Genomic DNA, 23,389 nt, shown 5'->3' on the forward strand with positions numbered 1-23,389 from the left:
GCTCTCAAAATGTATCGTGACATCTGGCTCTCAAAATGTATCGTGACATCTGGCTCTCAAAATGTATCGTGACATCTGGCTCTCAAAATGAATCGTGACATCTGGCTCAAGCCTATTGTCACAATGACATTGAGATTTCCACTCCATTGTGAGAATCAATTTGGATTCCTTATGTTCCAGTGTCTTGTTGAATATTACAATGTATCGTTTGTCTGAACGAACTCCAGGATGAGGTAGTATAACAGACTACAAGCAAAGCAGACAACATTTAAACCTTCCCATTTCTTAACGTGGTGGTGGCTGACTGGTTAGGTGCTTGGCTTCCTAACCTGGAGTCATGTGTTCGAATCTCCGCGAAGACTGGGATTTTCAATTTCGTTTTTTTAGGGCGCCCCTGAGTTCACCCAACTCTACTAGGTACCTGACTTGGGTTGGGGTAATGAAGTAATGATGGTTGGTCATTGTGCTGCCCACATGGCACCCTACTGTTAACCGTTGGCCAAGGAAACAGATGACCAGCATCTGCCCTATAAATCGCAAGGACTGAAAGGGGGAATTCACTGGCCATTTATTTGCGTTTCCGTGGATGTAAATATCATCGTGGGGATCAGGCCAAACAGATATACATATTGAATTACATTCTTTATTTGGTATCTACTTACCCAAATATAATTGGGTTTTGCCATTCCCAAAATCTTAAATCCATTATAGAAATCACACAATGATCAGGCTAAACTATAAATGCTATTTCAAATCATTTCTTAAAAGTCATTTTTTTTAATTATAAAGAATTATTTTTTTTTTTGTTAATTAAAAAAACAACAAGCTTGATAATTGACTTTTTCGTATTCACTCCCCTGTATTATATTCAAAACTCGATTAATCAATAATAATTTGATATTTTTAATTAAAACGCAAGCATAGGCAATCACTGAAAACACACACAGGTACATTCGACAGTCACACACACACTCATCAGCACGGAACGAATCTCTAATTAAAAGCATACCACTGTAATATTTTATCCGTATAAGATTAATTATCACCAATACTCCTGGTCCTCATAAATGAATACCAAAGAAAAAAAAAGGCACTTTAATTACAAGTAACACACACACACAAATTCACATAGCTATATCCATACAGACGCACTGAAGAAAACACAGGCATACGGCTGTTTAAAACAGAAAACAATTATTACATTCTATTTTAGAGAGAGAGAGAGAGAGAGAGAGAGAGAGAGAGAGAGAGAGAGAGAGAGAAGGCACTAACTGATTAGCATGTACGGTAATAAATTCTATTTGATTCCTCTATCTTTGATTGTTTTTTTTTTTCTTTGTTTTCAAAAACCCGTGTAATCAAATAAGCAGCCTCTGAGGACTGTGGCGATAATTAAAAGATAATTCATATCGAATTACCTTAGTGATGATTAGGAAAATGATTTTTTTTTACCATTACGATTATTTCGCGCAAATAGCTTTTTCTTTCATAGACTTCGTACATATAGAAGTAAATCTCTTATATAAATATGGTATATAATATAAAGCTTACCATGAGATATATCAATTGTATGAAGACCCACCAATAGTGACGGAAATAAAAAAGAACAGACTACCTTGGGCAGGTCACCTTGAAAGAATGTCAGACAACAGAGGAGCCAAAATCGTATACAGGCAAAAACCAAAAGGCAGGCGACCCAAAGGCAGACCCCGAATGCGATGGATTGACGATCTGAAGCAGCTTGGGGTCAGGGCGTGGAGACGAAAGGCCCAGGAGAGATCTGAATGGAAGGATTGTGTTGAAGCAGGCCAGAGCCCTCAATGGGCTGTAGCGCCACTGGGATGGATGGATGATATAATATAAAGACTGTCTAAATGTCGGATATAGTGACAACAGAGGTCAACGTTGAATTGGAAGCCCCGCCAGCATTTCAATTAAGCAAAATAGAAATTTAATATAACAAAATAGTCTAGAAGTCGAGCGAAATTTAAAAAAAAAAAAAAAAGCTACTCATCTAACTCGTGTTTCGGTTATCTAAACGAGATTAAAGAGCGAGTGACAATATATTTTACAGCAGGAAAAAAAAAGTACTAACTAATTGACAAAAAGATTCACAGCATAAAAAATGTACTGACTAAATAGACACAAAATGTCATGGCGTAAAAAAAAGTACCAACTAATTGACAAAACATTTCACAATTCTTTTTATCGTGTTCCAAATACGGGGGTTGTAATCGGTGGATAAAACTTTATAAAAACTTAAAAAAAACCATGCCAAGGATGACTATTACGATAGGATGGTACCTAGAACATACTGAGATAGCGACAAGGGCGTAGCTAGGAATTGGCCATCATTTGGGGGACCGGGGGCTTGACCTCTTTGGGGGCCCCTGCATTTTGCGTAATATTTAATATTTAATGTAAAAAATCATTTGGGGGCCCACCTCAAGTGGGGGCCTGGGGGGGGGGATTTTCAAATTCTCCTCAATCCTCCCCCCACCCTATCTACGCCACTGGATAGCGAAGTATATTTTCATTCATTATGATTAGTCTTTTTAGATGGCAACTTTTAGCATTAAGCATCTTTCGGGGAGGATTTCTCCACGATTTACTTTAAAGTCCCCCCCCCCGCCAGCACTCTACCTCTCGCCCTCAAACACGCCACCTACTCGCATCTCTTATCGCCACTTGTTTACATTAAGTTTTGTACATTAGCGGGCGCCCCTCTCCAATGCCAGATCTTTCACTGTTAGACAGATGGGAAAAAAGAGGGGGGGGGGGGGTCGTAACGCAATAAAAAAGATGGTGGAGAGGATGGTCGTGAGGGGGTGGCGGGGCGCCATTAGCTGAATATGGATTCAAAGTAGCCATGGCCATTAAACTGGTGCATTACTTCCCCATATTATTCAAACTATGTCCTGCGCATCGCACACTCATGTACGTGCGCGAGCAATCTCTCGCTCACGCTACCTCTTCCCCCCAACACACACACACACATGTACGATGACCGTCTTAAAGCACTGCTCTAATGGAGCCGAAACCTTTTCGCAGATGCGAGCACAAACAGGCGCGCGCACACACACACACGCGCGCGCGCGAGTTTACAATCTTCCATATAGAGAACCTAAGTGATCCAGAGTGACTGGCCGTGTCGTCGCCCACTTGGTTCAGTCTGGTTCTCAACAACAGGCCAAATGGGTAATGGGGTAGTAACAGGACGAAGAGGGAAGAATAGAGAAATGGCAGGACGAAATGGGTTTTATGATGCTGGATGCTGATCAACAAATATCCATAAATGTAAACAAAAAAAAAAAAAAGAAAAAAAGCGATATCTCTAAAAGACGTTTTATTTACTTTGCAGTCTTTTATTTTCGCATTAATAAAAGCACTCCATTATTTTTCTCCATCTCATGCCCAAAGATGAATCGGAAGTGGAACTCAAAAAAAAAAAAAAGGATGATAGCGATAACGCTAGGGGTGGACACACAGGGGTTCGCGCGTAAGTGTTTGTGGCACGGGTGTGTTAATTACCAGAAAGTAATAGGCATTCCTACACTGGCCTCTTAATTTCTGCTACTGCAGAACTGATTTCGGACACAATTTTAGGTAGTTTGCGTATTCGTAAAAAAAAAAATAAAAAAAATTAACAGCTGAGGCGACCATCCAAAGATTGATGGAACAAAAGTATAAAAGAAGTCTACCCGAGACTTATAATTACACTCCATTTATATTAAGTCCCGAAAGCTTTTTTCTAGATGGTTTTTAAACACTTACACGACACACACACACACACATCGGGGAGTTAGTTTGATGGCAATCTTAACGTATGAACTATAACAAGTAATTCAAGATATGATAGTGGCATTAAATGGTAAGGATGGAAAACGCCTATTAAATCAATTAACGACTATTAACCCGAATTTCTTTATCTTTAAATATATATTATTACATATGTTATATCTTGGAACTTTCATATACAAAATCACTGGTTTTGTGTAAATGTTTTTTCCTTAAGTTTTTTTTTATATATTGTTCGCCCCCCTCCCCTCCCCCGCCTTTCCGTTGACGGTCTCTCTCTTACAGACGTTCAAGAGTCCGCCATGTCCACACGCACTAACGCACGGATAGTGGCTCCCACTTTAACCCAGCCTATCTCAGCCTTCCTATTGTCACAGATAATTGCCTCTCCCGGCTCATTGGTGTAAGCATTTAAGTGGACGGATAATGACCGCGCCATCAGAGTCCACAACGTAGTGCTCATCACCCTATTTTTTTTTTTAATGTGGCTAAAGTAACCAATCAGAGAACGCGATGCGAAATCTTCAGCGTACGTACCCACCCAGAAAGCACAATACTTTAGCAAGCCAATAAATATTTGTAGTTCAAAGTGTTTTAAATTCTTCATTGAGAATTTGCCTGTTTGTAAAGCAATATGTCTATTCTTTTGCTAGGATCTAGATATCGAAGTAGTCCATCCAGCATACAAATCACATAAATGCTCATCAACTTGAAAGCAATCAGCTACAGCAAGTTTCTTCCCCCACCTCTTCGTAATTCTCAGTACAGCCTTAAAGTAAAGGGCAAATTATACGGATCAACGTGGAATAGATCACATGTTAGCGCTATCCGTATATAATGATTCAACAAAGAAAAAGCAATAATATGTAAATTTAGTTGGCCTAGAAATGTCTGGTCAGATTCGATTATTTATAATTCGGAATCGAAAACGCATTAGAAACGCGACACGAATATCGATTATTAAGTGTAATAGCATTTTCTGCTTTTCCGTTTAGTTTTTATACCGCTATGTCTCCAATTTATTTTAGGGGTGGGGGGAGGAGGCCTATTGTCCGTTCATAGTTAGTATCCCATACTATGACACTGTAAACTCTAAAGACACATTCAGGCTCCTTGGATGTAAGTAAAATGACGCCTCTGGGGTCTCCGCCCTAACATCCAACTCCACTGCGCAGGAGGTGTTCATCGTCACATAACTAGCAATGAACAAGCAACTCAACGGTTCTCAGCTTAGCTTAAGAGCTACAACTAGAGAAGGGAGCGGAAAACATACTTTATAATATCAGCGAAAGGTACATACTGAACTAGAAAATGTCGTACAAGTGAAAAAAAAAAAGGCAAGCCTTTCTACATAAAGAATAGCCAAGACAGCTACAGATCACAGTGTTGAAATTACTTTGTTCGAATTGACCAGTTGACCATCGTTGTCCTTGTACACAGCAGAACACAGCACTGGCACGATAACGTGCCCTAAATGTCAAGGGTTCAAGGTCAGATAAGAAAGCCTGCCGCTGCTGATTTTTAACAAGAGTGGTCATTTAATGGTGCCAGGTTTGAGACTTTCCTGCATGGTATTCGCTAGGGGGGGGGGGAGGGGGTTAATCAACAAGCTAGCCGGGCGTCTGAAGCTTTCCACCTTTCAGTTATTTCTGTTTTTACTATTTAAGTCCTAAAATTGTAATTGCACTTTTTTTTTATATATAAACAAGGCAGGCACTTGATTGGAACCCGCAAGGTTAAGAGGAAAGTGAGCAGACCCAAGTAAACATGGAAGAGGTCAGTCTTTATTGAGGCTGAAGGTACTGAAATGACATGGGAGCAGATGAAGAAAGCTGTTCAGAACCGAGTTCAGTGGGGAGGAGTGGTTGCGGCCCTATGTCACAGGATTAAGTCAGTTCATAAACAAGTTACTTACAATTAAAGAATTGCGATTAACTGATACTTTGAGTTAAAAATTTTCCATATACTTATATTTACCATATACTTATATTTACCATATACTTATCATGGGGTGGGAAATACTGAGACAAGAAACCACGAGCTGACAAACAATAAGATAAATATTAAACAATAATACGCTAACGTATAGTGAGTTAACTGTTGCGGCTAGAGTTAGCTGCTAGCATAAAGGAGCTAGCAAATATCGAGCTAACGTAAATTGAGCCAAAGTGTAAAGGGCTAACTAATATGGCCAAAGAAATAATAATAATAATCTTTATTATCCATGAGACAATGTGTCTTACAATTTGCCTTACCACCAAACAAAGTATATAATGAGCTAACCAATAATGAGCTAACAAATGAGGAGCTAACCAATATGGAGCTAAGAAATAATTAGCTAATATAGACACAATGCAATTCAACGACAAAACAGCGACATTAAAGAACAATACGACGCCCTCAGTAATGAAAGGTCGAGGGCGTAAGCACTAATGTAGGGCAAGGGTGGCTACCCATGTGGCGAAAACGGGTAAAAAAAAAACGGGTGACAGGAAAACACACCTGTAAAACACACCTGTCCCAGAGGTAATCCCATCGAATCAAACTCGTTTAGCACACTCATCCATTGATACACACGCACACATAAAAAGTCTCCTTTTGGTTGATTCGCACCTCCCCCCCGTTTTTTTTTCCATACGCAACAGGGAAATGTGTAGACCGAGCGCGGACTACTCTACGTCACTCCACTCTATGCTGTGCCAAAACCTTTCAACCAAAAGTCAATTCCCTCTTCTCTCTTCAGCCATCATTTCTGCCCCCCCCCCCCCCCATCCTTTTCTCTCTATTTTTACTCTGAAAAAAAAAAGTTAATGAGAAAGCAGGAGAGATGGAAATAGTGAGGAGCGCGCGAGAGAAGAAAAAAAAACGACCTTTCGTTAATTGGACATCTTTTAATCATGCGTGTACTCAAAACATAATTAAGCAGAGGCCAGCTGTAATTAGGATCCATTAATTATTTACATAAAGTCGGCGTAGGCCATCTGAGCTTTCAACTTTCCATTCTTTGCCTTCCCACCCCCACACTCTGTGTTTGTATGTCAGCCCCTCTCACTTTCCAATCTCTCGTCTTTTATAAGAGGGATATTCAAAACAAGATTGGAGAGAAGAAGATGTGGATGAAGAAGATGTTGATGAAAATGATGAAGAAGATGTGGATGAAGAAGATGTAGATGAAGAAGATGTGGATGAAAAAGATGTTGATGAAAATGATGAAGAAGATGTTAATGTAGAAAATGACGAAGAAGAAGATGAAGAAAATTGCTAATGAAGAAGATGATGAAGAAGATGATTAAGAAGATGAAGAAGATGTGGATGAAGAAGAAGATGAAGAAAAATGCTAATGAAGAAGATGATGAAGAAGATGTGTATGAAAAAGAAGATGAAGAAAAATGCTAATGAAGAAGATGCTGAAGAAGGTGATGAAGAAGATGTTGATGAAGAATATGATGAAGAAGATGTGGATGAAGAAGATGATGAAAAAGATGTGGATGAAGAAGAAGATGAAGAAAAATGCTAATGAAGAAGATGATGAAGAAGGTGATGAAGAAGATGTTGATGAAGAAGATGATCTAGAAGATGTGGATGAAGAAGATGTGGATGAAGAAGATGATGAAAAATATGTGGATGAAGAAGAAGATGAAGAAAAATGCTAATGAAGAAGATGGTGAAGAAGATGATGATGAAAAAGATGATGATGATGAAGAATAAGTGGATGAAGAAGAAGATGAAGAAAAATGCTAATGAAGAAGATGGTGAAGAAGATGATGATGAAGAAGATGATGAAGAAGATGATGAAGAAGATGGCGAAGAAGATGTGGATGAAAAAGATGTTAATGTAGAAAATGACGAAGAAGAAGATGAAGAAAAATGCTAATAAAGAAGATGATTAAGAAGATGTTGAAGAAAATGATGAAGAAGATGTGGATGAAGAAGAGATAATGAAGAAGATGTGGATGAAAAAGATGATGAAGAAGATGTGGATGAAGAAGATGATGAAGAAGATGATGAAGAAGATGTGGATGAAAAAGATGATGAAGAAGATGTGGGTGAAGAAGATGATGAAGAAGATGTGGATGAAAAAGATGATGAAGAAGATGTGGATGAAGAAGATGATGAAGAAGATGTGGATGAAGAAGATGTGAATGAAGAAGGTGTTAATGTAGAAAATGCTAAAGAAGAAGAAGAAGAAAAATGCTAATGAAGAAGATGAAGAAGAAGATGTTGTAGAAGAAGATGAAGAAAAATGCTAATGAAGAAGAAGATGATGAAGAAGATGATGAATAAGAAGAAGATATTAAAGACGAAAATGAAAATAGGATGTTGAAGAAGTTAATGAAGAAGAAGAAGAAGAAAAGGTTTGAGTTAGTGTTTGCTAGCTAATCACATTAACTCATAAATGAAAATAAAATATTATGAAAAGCATTATAAAAATAGTCATTTCTCAATGCTTATTTCTTTTCAATTGCCTTCAGTTACGAACATGTCAGGTATTTCTAACCCTCAACAAAGGTAACAAAATCAGGAACACCAAAAATGTATCAGGAGGTGTAAAGGGCCAAAAAGAAAATAATAAATTAAAATAAGACACTTTTTTTTTTTTGAGACCTTCGCGAAAAAAAATATATAAAAATGTCAAGGACGCTAATTTGAACGTCACAGTGGCCAACTAAATGAAAAAGAATTGTGCTAGGATTTTAACACTATGCCAATGCCTAACAGTCTGTCTTTGTATCAAATCTATTCCTAGTATACTTGTATATCACCAGCATCGCGTCTCTTCTTTGTGACTGACCCACAACTTGCTGATCTCCGTCTCGACAGGTCTGGGAAACCAAACATTTACGACCTGTATAAGTGACATGTATGCACTACGCAAAACAGCAGGGTTTCTATCCAGGACTTTTGCCAGAGAGGATTTGACCCTCTCAAGCATTCACTCAAATGTTTGATGATGATGAGACATGAAAGAAATTTTTAAACACCATTGTTGTTCATGTCCACTTATAGATAAATTTTATAGACCTGTCAGACGTATGCCTTTGCGCGGAGATGACCGATCACTATTGCTTTCCAAAAACCAGACCCACTAACTCTGCATGCCACACTTTACGACACTCAATATGGCTGATATTGTTAGCGTTACAGCACAAAGAAACACTAAAAAAAAAAAATGCTTGCCTAAGTATGTTTTCGACAACGATAGCACACACACACACACACACAAACACTTTCTATTAGTGAACCGTCAATTTAGCAAACAAAGATATTATAATATCGAAAAAAATTTCCATTTGTAAGTGTGAATCAATTACGTCCACAAAAGGCAATAACTCTAATACGAAAATACAAAAGCCAGTTTCCCGCCAAGATGGCTATAGGAGGGGAAAAGAGAGCGAGCCTGTAAACAAGTTTCGGGTATTCCCGATTATCGGATTAACACTTGTTAAGGCAGGGAAAAAAAATAAAAGAAGTAATTACGAAATTGGAAATAATCATAATAAAAAAGTTCCTTACCAGCCAATGAAGAACATTAATGAATGTAAACAAGAAGACGGAGATATTGGTGTAGATGGACAGTGGTCAGCGAGCCCAAGAGAAATTGGGGAGAGGGGGGGGTGGAGAAAGGGAAAGACGTTGAATAAACTAAGTCTGGGCGTCCAGCAGAAATGGCTGAAAGACTACACCGAGAAGGGCGGTCGATGGTCGATCGCGTAAGATAATGTTAAGAAAACACAATCTTCCTCGACGGACAGAGGGCGAGCTACGCGGGGCATACATAAATAAAGGAAACGTTCCGATTTTCTGGCCGCCCGGACACAATGGGAGAAATCCCCGAGATTGGTTTAAACCAGGATTAATTAAAATAGATTGCAGAGGTGTTAACTTGGGCGCGAGCCCCAGTAGGAGACAGAATTCGCTTTCTTTATAAAAAAAAATGTTCTATTTTAGGGGGGAAATGGTAGGGGTTGTGTATTGTTCTATTTCAGTTTACAATGTATTAGGTCTACACCAGAGCGCCAATGTTTACCTTCATGTCTGTGAACGGCCACACAGTTGCTAAGGGGGGCTGGCTTTGATTTGGGTTAAAGGGAAACAAACACAATAATCCGCCCCTGGAACGTAATGCGCTCTCGAGGGGTCAACCTGAAAGCGTTCAAGTCTGGATAGAAATACCACAATGGATTACAGCACAGACCTATATACGTATGATCACGATGCGCCTAGTATTGAAAGTCAAGAAAAGAAAGCCGAAACTGAGAGACTTGTGCAAATATAGTTCAGTTCCAAAGGTTTTTATCCAATCACTGACTGGTAATGAAAAAAGTGAAGTTCCAAACAACTTTCAAAATGTGACTTATACTGTCGAACGTTAGTGACGCTCTGTTATAAGCACCCATTTATAACGTGAATGGGAAAGCTGACATTTATAAAGTAAATGAGAAGGTTGACATTTATAAAGTGAATGAGAAAGCTGATATTTATAAAGTGAATGAGAAAGCTGACATTTATAACGTGAATGAGAAAGCTGATATTTATAAAGTGAATGAGAAAGCTGATATTTATAAAGTGAATGAGAAAGCTGACATTTATAAAATGAATGAGAAAGCTGATATTTATAATATGAATGAGAAAGCTGACATTTATAACGTGAATGAGGAAGCTGACATTTATAACGTGAATGAGAAAGCTGACATTTATAACGTGAATGAGAAAGCTGACATTTATAACGTGAATGAGAAAGCTGACATTTATAAAGTAGATTCGACGATTAACATTACAGTGCGAAATTGGTGAGAAGAAAAATGTCCAGAGATCAAGATTTGTCTGGGAAATGCTTGCGTCTAGTCTGTACAGTGCTATACATGTGTACATGTGATAACTTAACAACCTAGTTTTAAAACCGAGGTATGAAATACGCTTCTTTGATAGAATAAGCTGTTAAGAGAATGAATGAATAGAAATAAACTACACTAAATAACGTCACTAAAAAAAAACACACAAAAAAAAACAAAGGGAAATAACAATGATATATTGAGACTGTAAACATAACAGAAACGTCAACTCAGACCCTTGAGCAATGGATTACAATATCGCAAAAAAAGCATAACTAGAGAATAACTTGTGTGAAGCTACTTCTTCTATAAAGAGGAATATCACAGAGGCGTCTATGTACATGTACGCAGATTTTTTATTATACTTTATAAAGGTCGAGTACTCTAGTGTAACAATATATATATATATATATATATATATATATATATATATATATATATATATATATATATATATATATATATATATATATATATATACATATCCACACTGAATGATATGACAATGTTTCTATTCTATAACTTGAGATCCATTTGTTCAACATACGTATTAAAACGGTGTATCAGTAAAGTCCATGTCTAAATGGCAGCGCGAGTTATGACCTTCAGGTCTGGGTTTAATTGTTATTTTAACCTCCGCGTAACAGTCAGAAGTGACTGTCTGCAAACTTCAAAGTAGTACTATCAAGGACAAGAGAATGTGTGCGCAGGTCCGTCGCCAATGAGGGTGAGAACTCAAAGATGACATGTCCCCCCAGCTGTAAAGAGCTACTTGAAATCGATTCTGCTGGAGAGATGAGAATAAAGGCGATCGAGTCCCATGCTCCTCACAGTGTGCGAGAGTGTGTGTGTGGGGGGGGGGGGAAGTGTTGTGCTAGCAAATTCTAGAGCAGTTTAGCTCAGATCTATGTTACCAGTTATTAATACTTGAAAAAAAACCTTTAATTCCGATGCCACTATTATAAGTCTATTTCAGCCCCAGTCACCAAAGACGAAACGAGAACAACTATTAACAGCGAGAGGAGACGCTGGCGCTCAATCAATAAACACCCGCCACGCGACCAATTATAAAACAGCAATATTCAGAATGAGATAACCAAAACAACAAAATCGAGCGGGCGAATACGCACACATACACACTGTGTAGTTAGTCCGTCTGTCTGAACGTAACATTACATTTCTAATTGCGCCTCAATGCAAGCCCTAATACACGACTCTCCCCCCCCCTCCCTTTTTTTTTTCTCTTTTTATTTTTCAGTCCACCACAGCCGACGTTCAAATCCCCAGATGCCGAATTTCGTCTAAATCCCCCCCCCCCCCCCCATTTCAGTTAGTTGTTCGATAAACTATGTCTAGTAAAAATGTAAGGCGGGCCAGTACTTAGTCACCCAGTCGTATAAAGAAAGAAAGCTTTTAAAGACCCTCCCTGACCGGATTTTCAATCCAAATCCCTTATTGTAACATGGACTTATTGGATTGTGACCTTGTTTCTAACAAAACATGAATCAATTTTAAAAAAATTAACCAATTAGTTAATTAAATAGTGGTAATTTATTAATTTTGTATGATATCGAAAAAATAAAAGGAGAATTCTAACAGTATTGAAATATATGACTGTAAATGTGGAGTTTTCCCCCTTAGATAATCTCTTTTTTTTAAGTATTTTGTATACCGGCTTGTTTTGTTTTTCAGTTGTTTTTTTTTAAATTGCTATCTTTTATATATCTTAATCTTCAGTTTCAAAGACATTTCTTTTTATCTTTCTCTATGTGTCTATTAATCCGTTGTGACCTGGACGCCTAACTAGACAGAGCCCATGCAATCAATGTAAACATTAATTGTAAGAAAATTAAACGAATATAAACATTAAGCACTTTTAATTAAAAAAAAAAGAAAAGAGTTCTTTCCCCTGAAACATACATCATTAAAGATAACTCTAAACAATCTTTATTGGTCAAAGGGGCTGCCAGACCATGAACAATATTTCTAATACCCAGCCAATAAAGGTAGCGTTATGTTTTAACACGTATATCCGGTACAACAATAGTTATGACAAGGAAAATTAATTTTCACTAAGAATTCCAAGACATGGAGGACCCCCATTCTCTGCTTAATCCCGAACCCTTCAGATGAAGGGTTTATGTCGCCATGAAAATGATGTTTGGGGGCTCTCTACAGTCCTCGCGTCTGCTTACTTCATCAGAGACTTGCTTCACCAGGTCATGCATATTCATCAACGGCACTGAATACCTAACCAATCAGAAACATTCAATTTAGCGACCAGTCCTCCCCCCTCCGCCCCCCTCCTTTATTTTTTCCCTTCACTCATTTTCACAATTCTATATAATAGTAAATGAGTATGGGAGGGAGGGGGGGAACATTTGGGGGGAGGGAGTATGAAGTATTAGTTTTTGAGCTTAATGTATCAGTGTTCGAGTGTTTATGTGTCTGCGTGTGTGTAGACCCGGGCGTTTCTTTCATTCTCTCCATGTATTAGCGGTCACGACTGGTAACAAATGGGTTTACTAGCAAGGGAGACCCAGACCCGGCTTTACCAAGACGAGAAAAAAACGTCTTTATCTCAAATTTATACAAAACTTTTTTTTGTTTTCTTCTGCAGACGAAGTGACAGAATATTTTCTGAGAAGAAGCATTATGGATAATAACATAGACACATAAAGAAGGCAATTAATGGGAATGATTTAAAGTCATGCGATACGAGGGTACACACCCGCCAGCACAATATCAATGGAGATAACTGTACGTTACATCCCAGAGCAGAAAGTCAATTAATATAATGCTGAGTGTAGATGACAAGCTTTCGTATTTACGCTCCAAGCTTTACGAGACTCACACATTACAACAAAACATCTGCTAGATATCCCCGCGACACCGCTTTAGTAAAAAGTGGGTGCAAGTGTTAGATAAATACTCACCAAAATATTAACACAAAATAGAACGACGAAGAAATCGACAGGTTATCCAAAATCAAAAGCTCCCAGATGACAATGAAACACTTCCAATATATTGAGTTGACAGTAGATATTTCTGTTTATTTATCAGTTTAGACGCCCTTGCATAAATCAACATAGGCAAATCCAATCTGGTTTAAGGACAGCCTCTGAAACGATAAATATGACAATAAATTTACACAATCATTATGCAATAGTGCAAAGAGATTAAACAAAAAAAAAGCAATAAAACTCAAGATAAATCTTTGTACTGTCGAGCTTAGGCGAGGGATGAACTGTCACTCAAAAGGCTTACAAATGTGGCCTGCTGGACGTTGTTTGGGCATCACTGGTGCAGCGTTATAAACGTTCAATGTTAAAGTTTTCAATTTTTATTTCTGTATTTGATTTCATCTGTACTGGTGGAGGTTGTTTGTTTTGTCTTTTTGACTGACAGCCAACCACAGATAAACCTTGATGTATCTGCACATACCATCAAATCGGCTGATCAGGTTTATAATTTTACAAAAACAAAACAAAAAAATGGCGACACCGGGGCTAGACATGCGCAGATGTTAATCTGCCAAAGAATGTAAGAATTACATATTATATAGAGGGTGCTCTGACTAATTTTATGTATGAGCTTTAAGCATGCCAATCATTACAACTAATATAATGTGGATATAATATTTATTGTTGTTGTTTTCATTCTTTAAATGTACTTAAAAAAACAACAACAACTTACAGTTCATAAAGTGTCTATTCATTGTTGTTATTGTTTTCTATTTTGTTGTTTTTTGTTTGTTTTTTTACTCTTGATTTCGGACATGTCAACTTGTAACTGCTAAAGGAGCTTACGGTAGGACGAGCTACCATCGCCGGATAAGTCGACTAATGTTACGATGTGTTATTTTTTCGACTATCATGCTATATACAAACTGCACCGAATATCAGAGCTGTGAATACTATTATTAGACCCAGATCTCCGTTACCTATCCCTTTTTGTCTGTTGAACCTCTGGGACACAACGAAAGATCTCTTGACCATCTTTCTCTGTTCCTCTCTGTCTTATGCTTTGGATAGAACTCTTACAATGACAGGCCCGCCTTCAGCATTCTCTGTCTGCCTCTTCTTCATTTTCCTTTTACTGTTCTCTGTAGGAAGGTCTTGGCAGGGTCCTGAGGGCCTTGTGATATGGCCATAAAGTGTAAATTGGCTTTTTTTTTTACTATGGTAAGCAGATCATCGTGGGGCCAAACCACAACAAAAAAAGCTTGCTATTTAAGGTTTGGCCTCCATGTATGTAAACCCCCAAGACACTTATTTCGGGGGAGGGAGAAAATGTAATTTACCTGAATATTTTAAGGAACACTGTGGACATTCTAGGACACTTCACCTGGAAGGCCCAAGGAAAGAGGAAGAGGGGACGACCCAGAAATACACGGCGCCGCGATTTGGAAGCAGGTGCCAAGCAAGACGTGGGGATAGTTGGACAGACTGGCCCGGAACAGAGACGCCTGAAGGACGCTGGTTAGTGCCCTATGCCCCAGACAGGTATGAGATTAAACAAGACTAATCGAGATTTTTTAATTCGCCCACAATCATGGCAAAATACAAGAGAGAGTATTTATTTTCTTTGAGACTAAGTAGTCGTTGTGGCAGGTGATATTCAAGGTCAAGTGTATATGTAACCAAGACGGTTTCATATACCCAGTAAAAAAAAAAAATTACGTCTGCAAAAAAAAAAAAAAAAAATCTTGCCAGGAACCCATTGAAGCTGCGTGAAGTGAGAGAAACCATAACATTCCTAACCAAGAAACCAGATTTCAACAAGCTCCAAACGATGGTCTATTCGAAAAAAAAAAAAACAACTATAACACTATAGTATACTAACACTATACCATCAGGAAACCACTAAGCTGGTTTCTACTTCATGTCCACGTCGATGGTGACATAACAGCAGGGGAAAAAAATAGTTCAAATAAAAAAGCGAAAGGGGATGGGGGCCGTAGGGGCCCAATTAAACAAATCAACAGCTGTTTCTGTTAGGTCCACAGATTACAGCAATGTAAGGCAACAGTACAACAGCTTGATAACTTTACAATAAATTCAGCTTCTAGCCCAGCTCATTCGATTGACCGATTTAAGCGAATAACCGGAACCCTTGTTTTAATTACAATGGGTTCCGCCGACTAAGCGAATCGTGCGATAATACGGTTTGCAATTAAGCGGGTTCGATTGCATTTTTGGGTTGTTTCTATTTGCTGTGACCCTTTGAACGTTGACAGCTTATTGTTCTTCTTAGAGTAACTCTTTTAATAAGTTTCGGATTAGTCGGGGAGACGTATGTTAGATAATTGAAATTAAAGCCAATGCCACTTTTGATGTTGGCTACGGGACAGGATAAATCAACTAGCAGATATGATCAGACGATGCTAACAGTATGACTTAGAACTGAAACTGCATTCACAATTTTTTTTGTAAGGGGGGGGGCGTGGAGTGATGGTGATTGGTCGTTGAGCCAAGACCGACTCAGTCTCGGGTCAAGGTCGTGCCAAGATCAATCTTGATAGTAGGCCTCAACACTGACCTGCGACGTGGCAACCTGTGGGTGGCGGAGACCAATAGCTTGCTGCCACGTCACAGGTCTGTATGTCTGACCTGTGACGTGACAACAAGCTAGTGGTCTCCACTGACCCAGGTCACGGGTAAATGTTCAGGTCTACTAGGACGATTGGTCTTGGTTGACACCGCCCGCCAAAATTGCAAGTAAGTTAATTTTTTTCCCACTGAGAGCTGTATTTAAACTTTAAAAAACAAACGACCCATTTAAACCGCATTCTCAATAAATGTATTCTCTTACGTAGCACACAGCGTCACAGAGGATATAGATGTCAAATAGTCGAATCCGGTTAATCGGACCACCGGTTAATCGGAACATACCTTATTCTTACTGTATACAAGAGCACCGAAACATATACAGTGGAAATCCGATTTAATCCGACCAACCGCTTATTAAACAAAAAAAAAAATCGTGTCCCGATTAACTGGATTGAACTGCACAGAACTAAATAAAGCCTAAAGTTATAGCTTGTATATCAGACTAAAACAGAGCCACGTGACGCATGCACTATTTCGGGGTTAAAGAAGACGTTTTTTTAAAAAAAAAAATCTGGCTTTTTTTTATTCTTTAATATCGTATTGATTACAGTGTCCAAATAATAATAATTATAGAAACATCTGTTCCAATTGTTACAGAGAAGAAAAAAGATGTCGGAGCGAATACAGTTGACATAGTGGCAGAAAGGGAAAAAAATCAATAGACAAGCTAACACGTTCTTTATTCGAAGCGATTACACCGGCGTTACTTAGTTCAAGCACACATTTTTGTAAGTAAAATAATATTTATCACACGTTGGTTTTTTTTTTTTTTTGGGGGGGGGGGCTTAAGATAAACGAGGGGCTGGGGGTTCCCAACAACATATGTGAACAAGACATACGAGACAGTTAAGACCCCCAAACTCGATGTTTTTTTAACTGTACGATACTGTACATCATATGGGTTTAATAAGATGCTCCTTTAAGGAATATCTATCATAAATATACACTTAGTTTTAGACCGGTAATAGACTTATTGAAATTGACATAAAACATCTTACTTCGTCTTGTTGTTACTGGCACGGTATTAACATATTTGCATGTTCGCCAGTCACACTGCACACCGCAATAGATGAAAGCTGCCTGCTAGGGTTTGGTACACCGCAATAGATGAAAGCTGCCTGTTAGGGTTTGGTTAATACAGTGATGTCCATAGATAGAAGTCAGAGCCTCGTGAGAAAAAGGAATACAGTAATAGCTTATTATTCCCTCACATACACACACATACACCCATTCTGTGGATCCAAAGGGGTTCATTTTGGCCATGCCCATAACTAACAGGGGCCCACTAAAACTCAATACTGTGAGTAGGCGAAAGTTGAGCTAGTTCAGTTATATTGTAAGACACAACTATCGAAAGTCATTCTTCAGGGTACAGTGGAAGGAGCACGAAGAAAGGGGCGTCAAAAGAAAATCCGGCTGGATATCGTAAAAGAATTGACAGGCCTCTCTCTTGATATCCTGCTCATAACAGCTACTGACTGAGAAAAGTGGAGGTATTTGGCTACGGCGAACTGTCACAGCATCCCGACGACAATAGCCAGGGGACAAATAATGATGATTCGTAAGAAAACCCAAGTATTAGTATATTTGTGATAGATGTTACATATAATAATATATTGGAGTTTATTTTTAATAAATGTGCAGGCACACCTAAACTAAGAATCAATACTTTTTATCTATACTCAACATTCTAGTTTATCGAAGGGGTGGGTGCACCATCATATCTCTAAACTCGATCCCTGGGGCACGTTGTTACGCCACGGTATCATCACCTGCAGATGTGGAACTAAGCACCAACAACGGAAATTGTAGCCCCATATATCCTGCCGGACGACAGCCGGAAAAGCTCGAACTAGGGACCATCGCTACCACTGGATATATGTAAGACTTGGCCAACTTTGTCCTATATTTTTACAAAGCTCATCCTGACTGTCTGGCTGGTACAAATTTTGAACACGTTATTTCATTCACTTCTCATTTTCAGATCAAGTTGAAACTTCGCACAATTATTAACTGCTCCTTACAGAACTTGAAACAATAAAAAGAAATTAACCAATTACTGTAGTTATTTACATAGTGGAAGTGTTATTAACATTGTCTGACATTGAAAAGGAAAATGAATCTTACATCATTGAGAGATATGGCTGCAAATTTGAAGTTCTCCTTAGAGACGCTCTCTAAATTACCCACTAAAAGACAATTAGCCAGTTATAGGTTATTACTTTGTACAATAGTGTAAAAAAAATATATATAAAATTACCGTTACCGGTACGTAGAAGTTATACCCAGGCCCAAGTCACTACCCCCCCCCCCGAGTCAAGCACACAAGTACACAAACGTTGAAGATCGGTCGTTGTGTAGGCCACACGATATCCTCGTTAACCTTAATCAGACATAGACATTACATCCCCCCCCTTTTTTTCCCCGAGTCAAGCACACTAGCTCACACACAAGGAGGGGAGAAACAAAAATATGTGTCATCGGACGACACGAGAACAAAAAGAAGAAAAAAAAACAACACACGGGACAATGTTCACCAATGGAACACGCGCCTCCGTCACGCAAGAATAAGCAGAGGTCACGCCACACAGCTACACATCAGGAGTTACACAAAAGATTAAGAGGTCAGACTATGAAACAATAAACCCCTCGGATTGAACTGCGACTGGGTTTTACTTATTTTCGTGGCCTATATTTATCTACTGTCCTACAACCTTGAACCGTACCTACACTTAAGTTCTAAGTCTTACATACCATTGCTCCGTCCCTTTAATGTACACACATGATAGAAGACAACAAGTTAGGGTCGGACAAAGTATGTAGAGGCCCCTACACTCTTTGGAAAACTTGAATAAAAAACTACTTATTAATAATTGTAATATCTAACAGCGTGAGCCATATAGTAATAGAAAGAATGAATAGCCCTTTCAGAACTTGCGATCTATGGGGCAGATGATGTAAAGATGACATGTTTCTGTGGTCCACGGTTAACGAGGGTGTCATGTGGCCAGCACAACGACCAATCGCTTTTACGTTTCCCCCAACTAATGTCAGGTACCCAATTAGAGCTGGCTGGACTCAGAGGCGCCCTAAAATCACGAAATACAAAATCCCAGTCTTCAACAGGATTCTAAACCGGAACCCTCGGTTAAGAAGCCAAGCGCTTTACCACTAAGCCACAGAGTCTCCAGTGCAAAATTATAACAAGGCGGCATAGAAATAGAGTATTTGTAAATTATTTTCTTTTTATTTTAAAAATATAGTATTTAAAATCCATAATTTAGTAACATCAAATGTAAAAATGTAGGGTTTACGTAATGCAGAGCTACTATTGTATAATACGAGCACACTCTTACTAGCTGACACTTTTTAAACCATAACAGTGTTGCCAACTGTAAGGTAGAAAGTGCCAAAAAGAAAATGTTTACAAAAACAGCATAATGCTGGCCAGTCGCAATATGGATTTTTTTTCTCTATTGTAGGAGCACCTGGGTAGTAGCCACCCCCTCCCATAAATCCGGCCCTACACCTCGTCCAGACTTATTGTGGTAGGTAAAGTGGTGTAGGGAGGGGGTGCCAAAAATCACGTCTAAATTAGGCTGTCCTCTTGTTACGTTAAGCATAATTATAATAGTTGTAGATTATAGTCATTATAGATCTATATGCATTCCATCGTCTGGCAGTGAACATACTTAGCGTAGTCAAATATAGATGGATGTAGGTCAGCGCCATCGTACCCGACAGACCAGTTTTTACAATATTGCAACACAATTGTAACGTAAAGAACTGTTAATGTGCATGCATAAAAAGAAATTCGATCAGAATCGAACCACTATAGATGAGACACGTAGCTAGTAGGGGGGGGGGGGGCAGGTAGCAAGTGGTCAAGCTGGTGATTTAAAGGCGAGTACATTGATTAGCCAGCATCTGATAAAGAAAGAAAAAACGATTGGTCGTCGTGTTGGCCGCACTGTATCCTTGTAAACCTTCACTTCAATACACAATCCCCTATGGCGTGTACATTTATATCGACGTCCTTGTACATGAATTCAAGGCAGGGTCGGATTTAAGAATGTGGAGGTCCCTACTCTATTCTTAAAGCTTTAATGATAAAACTGTACTTTTTAACACTTATAAATAAATATACTGATACGCGTATCTAATAGCAAGCCAATTTTAGAGAAAAGAATTTTATCTAATCTTTAAAAAGTTTATGATTTTTAATACGCATTTTTGTACCCCTCAAAAAATGTTTATATTTTGTATGTTTTTATCTTATCTTTTTGTGTTTGTGGAGAGTAAGACCACGGGTGACTTTTAAAATCTCTTTTGGGGAGGCCACATGGACTGCAGCCCCGCCTTATAACTTAAATCCGGCCCCGATTCGAGGAGGTTGGACTTCTTAAAATACGAATATAAGACGATACACATACCTAAAACGACTCACGAATAGGAACGACAGTTACTTGTGTCACAGACTTGTTTAGGATCAGAAACACTCATACCATACAGACAGGAAGAGCACGTGTTTACAGTAACTACTAGATCCAAATACCTAGAATAGTAGAATGTACATCTAGAATATTCTAGAATGTATCTAGTATCGCATTACGGTTTGGTCAAGTGTAGTATAGGTTAACTTTACAGAAAATAAAACTTTAACAATCCTAAAAGACAGATGCAATACTAAAACAAACTAAAAACAACACATCTCACGATAACACACTGACCCACTCGGTTACAGCACACGCAAAAAGCCGAGACTATGAGACTCCTCATTAAAAAAAAAAAAAGCGGCATGGGAGAGGAGTTCTTTTTTTATACTTCTCCCGCCCCCCCCCCTTCCTCGGTGTTCCAATACCCGACGCAAGCCCATTCTGTTTGGCAGCTGTTTCGAGTCGCCCTTCCAGCGCCCTACCCACCCCGTGGACGGCACCCTCCTCCCATCCCTTCCTCTCGGTTTAGGTCACAGAGCAAAACAAGGAGATACACGCATTTTAATAGCAAAGAAAGAAAAGGAGAAGGAAAAATATAAAGGATGAAATGGGGGGGGGGTTCCTCCGTCATTTCCCCCACACCCCCCTGATTATCCTATTAACATCGACCTTCTCTTTTTTTCTTTGTTCTTACACATACATAAGATAATGGATGTATCTTTAAGTTTGAAAGGATTAGCATCGTGTTTGTTTTAATGCCATCGCGAGTAACATGCCTTGTTGAGACTTGCAAAATGCGACTCAAGCAGCTAAACATATTTTTAAAATGCACATTTTCACAGGGGCGAGGCTCAGTGGATTGATAAGGACCTATTTACAGTCAGTTACCAAAAGAAACTGTCTAGCAATCACAACAGACGAGGTGTTTTGGGTCCTTCTATGCCTATGGGAAAGAAAGCTATGGGGACTGAATCGAGACCAATCGTTGCAGAAGGCCTGAACACCGACCTAAACGTCACAAACTGTGGGCAGTGTAGACCAATTGCTCGTTGCCACGTCACATGTATGTAAGACATTGGTCTAAGCTACCCACAGGTTGTGACGTTGCAGGTCGGGGTTCGAGCCATCTATAACGAATGGTCTTCGCCTGAATGAACCATCTATTCTTGGCAAGTTGAGCCCACGCCTTCTTCTTCTTCAAAACAGCCGATGAGATCATTACGTTTGCGTCTAATTAAAATTGTCTTTCTCCAATATAGTTTCTAGCTTTATGTAATAAAAAATGGTGACTGGCCTTCTGCATTTTTGTTCTATTCCCACTACACACACCCCATCACAACTCGTAAACTAATTGTATATATATAATAGCATCTGGATCTATATTGCAGAGCTGGTTGGAGTTATTATAATAACAAAAGAGAAAATCAATAGCGCATTATTATAAAGTGTGCATTAAAGTGCCCGGAATGAACTGCTCACTCACTCACACACACACACCTTTCTTCCTCTTTCACCCCCTGTCAGCTACCTCCCTCCCCTCTCTCTATCCAGATCGTATATGAAGTTGACAAAAGAGGTGCACACCACGATATGGTTCCGCGCAATGTGTCCCGGCTACACTGGACAACTTCATCATTTAACATGTGTTAGTTAATTAATGCTTTTCTATTTCACGATATGGCCCTGCCTACTATGCTGGGAGAAAAAAAAAAGGGGGGGGGGAGAGAGTCCACGCGCAGAACTGGTTTTGTTGGATTTCTTTGTGTATTGATTATCATATATTTTAAATGTTTAAACTCGCCGATATATATATATATATATTATAAACATAGTATCAGGACTAATACGAATGTCTTTTAACCTCTCAACAGTTAAATATAAGAACATGTAGAGGAGTAGCTAGGGTCGGGGGAGGGAGGTGGAGAATGTGAAAATCCCTGGCCCCACGTGAGGGGGTCCCCCAAAAGAGTTCACGGTCCCCCCCCCCCCCCAAATGATGGCGAATTTTTAGCTACGCCACTGAGAACATGGTAGTAGAGTAGAACTAGATAGATATAAATACTCGACCCTAAGCTCGTTTTCTACTGGCACTTAGAACACACACACACACACACAGAATTATACAAACACTCAAACACTAGTGACAATATTATACAGTTGAAATATAAAAAAAGGTTGCAAGAACAGTGAAAATTGGTGCCGGTTACGTCAGACGCTATACACAAAGTTCAAGTTTTTGTAGTTAAAAAATTCACGAGGGTGTAAAGTGGAAAGAACAACAACTAACGGCACCGAACCAAGTATCAACTGGGGGGGGGGGGGGGCGCGGGACGTTCCGGAAATTGATACGATGGAGAGCAGCCAATCAATGCTCAAGTCGTCCAAGTTTAACAACTAGATGTGTTTAAAAATCAGCGAAGGTGGCAGCAATCTTAAGCTAAGGGACTGCATCTATCCCATAATCTTTACCCGCAGAAATGTATACATTAAGATACGTAAAACTAACCAAGGAACGGAATGATATACTGTAGGAAATGATAAGGTTGATAAATTTGTATAAGTTATGGCTAGGATTTTATTAGAATGCAAACGGTCAAAATAACCGAGGAAACCAACAGAAAAAAAAAATAATTAAAAATATACCCCCCCCCCCAAACGATAACAATTTATTCAAATTCACAAAGCAACTAAAAAAAATTATGGAAAAAAA

At 38.9% G+C, this 23,389-nt stretch overlaps 2 protein-coding genes across 3 annotated transcripts in view; one reads left to right on the forward strand and one right to left on the reverse strand.

Moving 5' to 3' along the window:
• LOC106071104 (LIM domain transcription factor LMO4-like) overlaps positions 1-23,389 on the reverse strand; it is an 86,768-nt gene that overhangs the window by 60,573 nt on the left and 2,806 nt on the right. The window contains exons 2-3 of one of the 2 annotated variants that reach the window (XM_056041499.1): positions 20,677-20,798; positions 13,568-13,752 (exon numbers count right to left, since the gene is read on the reverse strand). The gene's annotated coding sequence lies outside the window, so the exon portion shown is untranslated. The remainder of the gene's footprint in view (positions 1-13,567; positions 13,753-20,676; positions 20,799-23,389) is intronic. The other variant, XM_056041498.1, reaches the window with a different exon arrangement.
• LOC129928398 (glutamic acid-rich protein-like) lies at positions 7,511-10,593 on the forward strand. Its single transcript, XM_056042632.1, has 3 exons — positions 7,511-7,667; positions 7,761-7,991; positions 10,259-10,593. The coding sequence occupies exons 1-3, from the start codon at positions 7,511-7,513 to the stop codon at positions 10,591-10,593; spliced, it is 723 nt and encodes a 240-aa protein (XP_055898607.1).

This window comes from Biomphalaria glabrata, chromosome 9 (assembly GCF_947242115.1).
Source record: "Biomphalaria glabrata chromosome 9, xgBioGlab47.1, whole genome shotgun sequence".
NCBI classification, from domain to species: Eukaryota; Metazoa; Mollusca; class Gastropoda; family Planorbidae; genus Biomphalaria; species Biomphalaria glabrata.

Excerpts from the sequence above, each read along its gene's own strand:
- LOC129928398 (XM_056042632.1), top strand. The coding sequence starts at position 7,511 with ATGAAGAAGAAGATGAAGAAAAATGCTAATGAAGAAGATGGTGAAGAA. Across the intron at positions 7,668-7,760 it reads AGAAGAAGATGAAGAAAAAT|ATGATGAAGAAGATGTGGAT; the intron begins GCTAATAAAGAA and ends TGGATGAAAAAG. Across the intron at positions 7,992-10,258 it reads AGAAGAAGAAGAAGAAAAAT|TGAATGAGAAAGCTGATATT; the intron begins GCTAATGAAGAA and ends ACATTTATAAAG.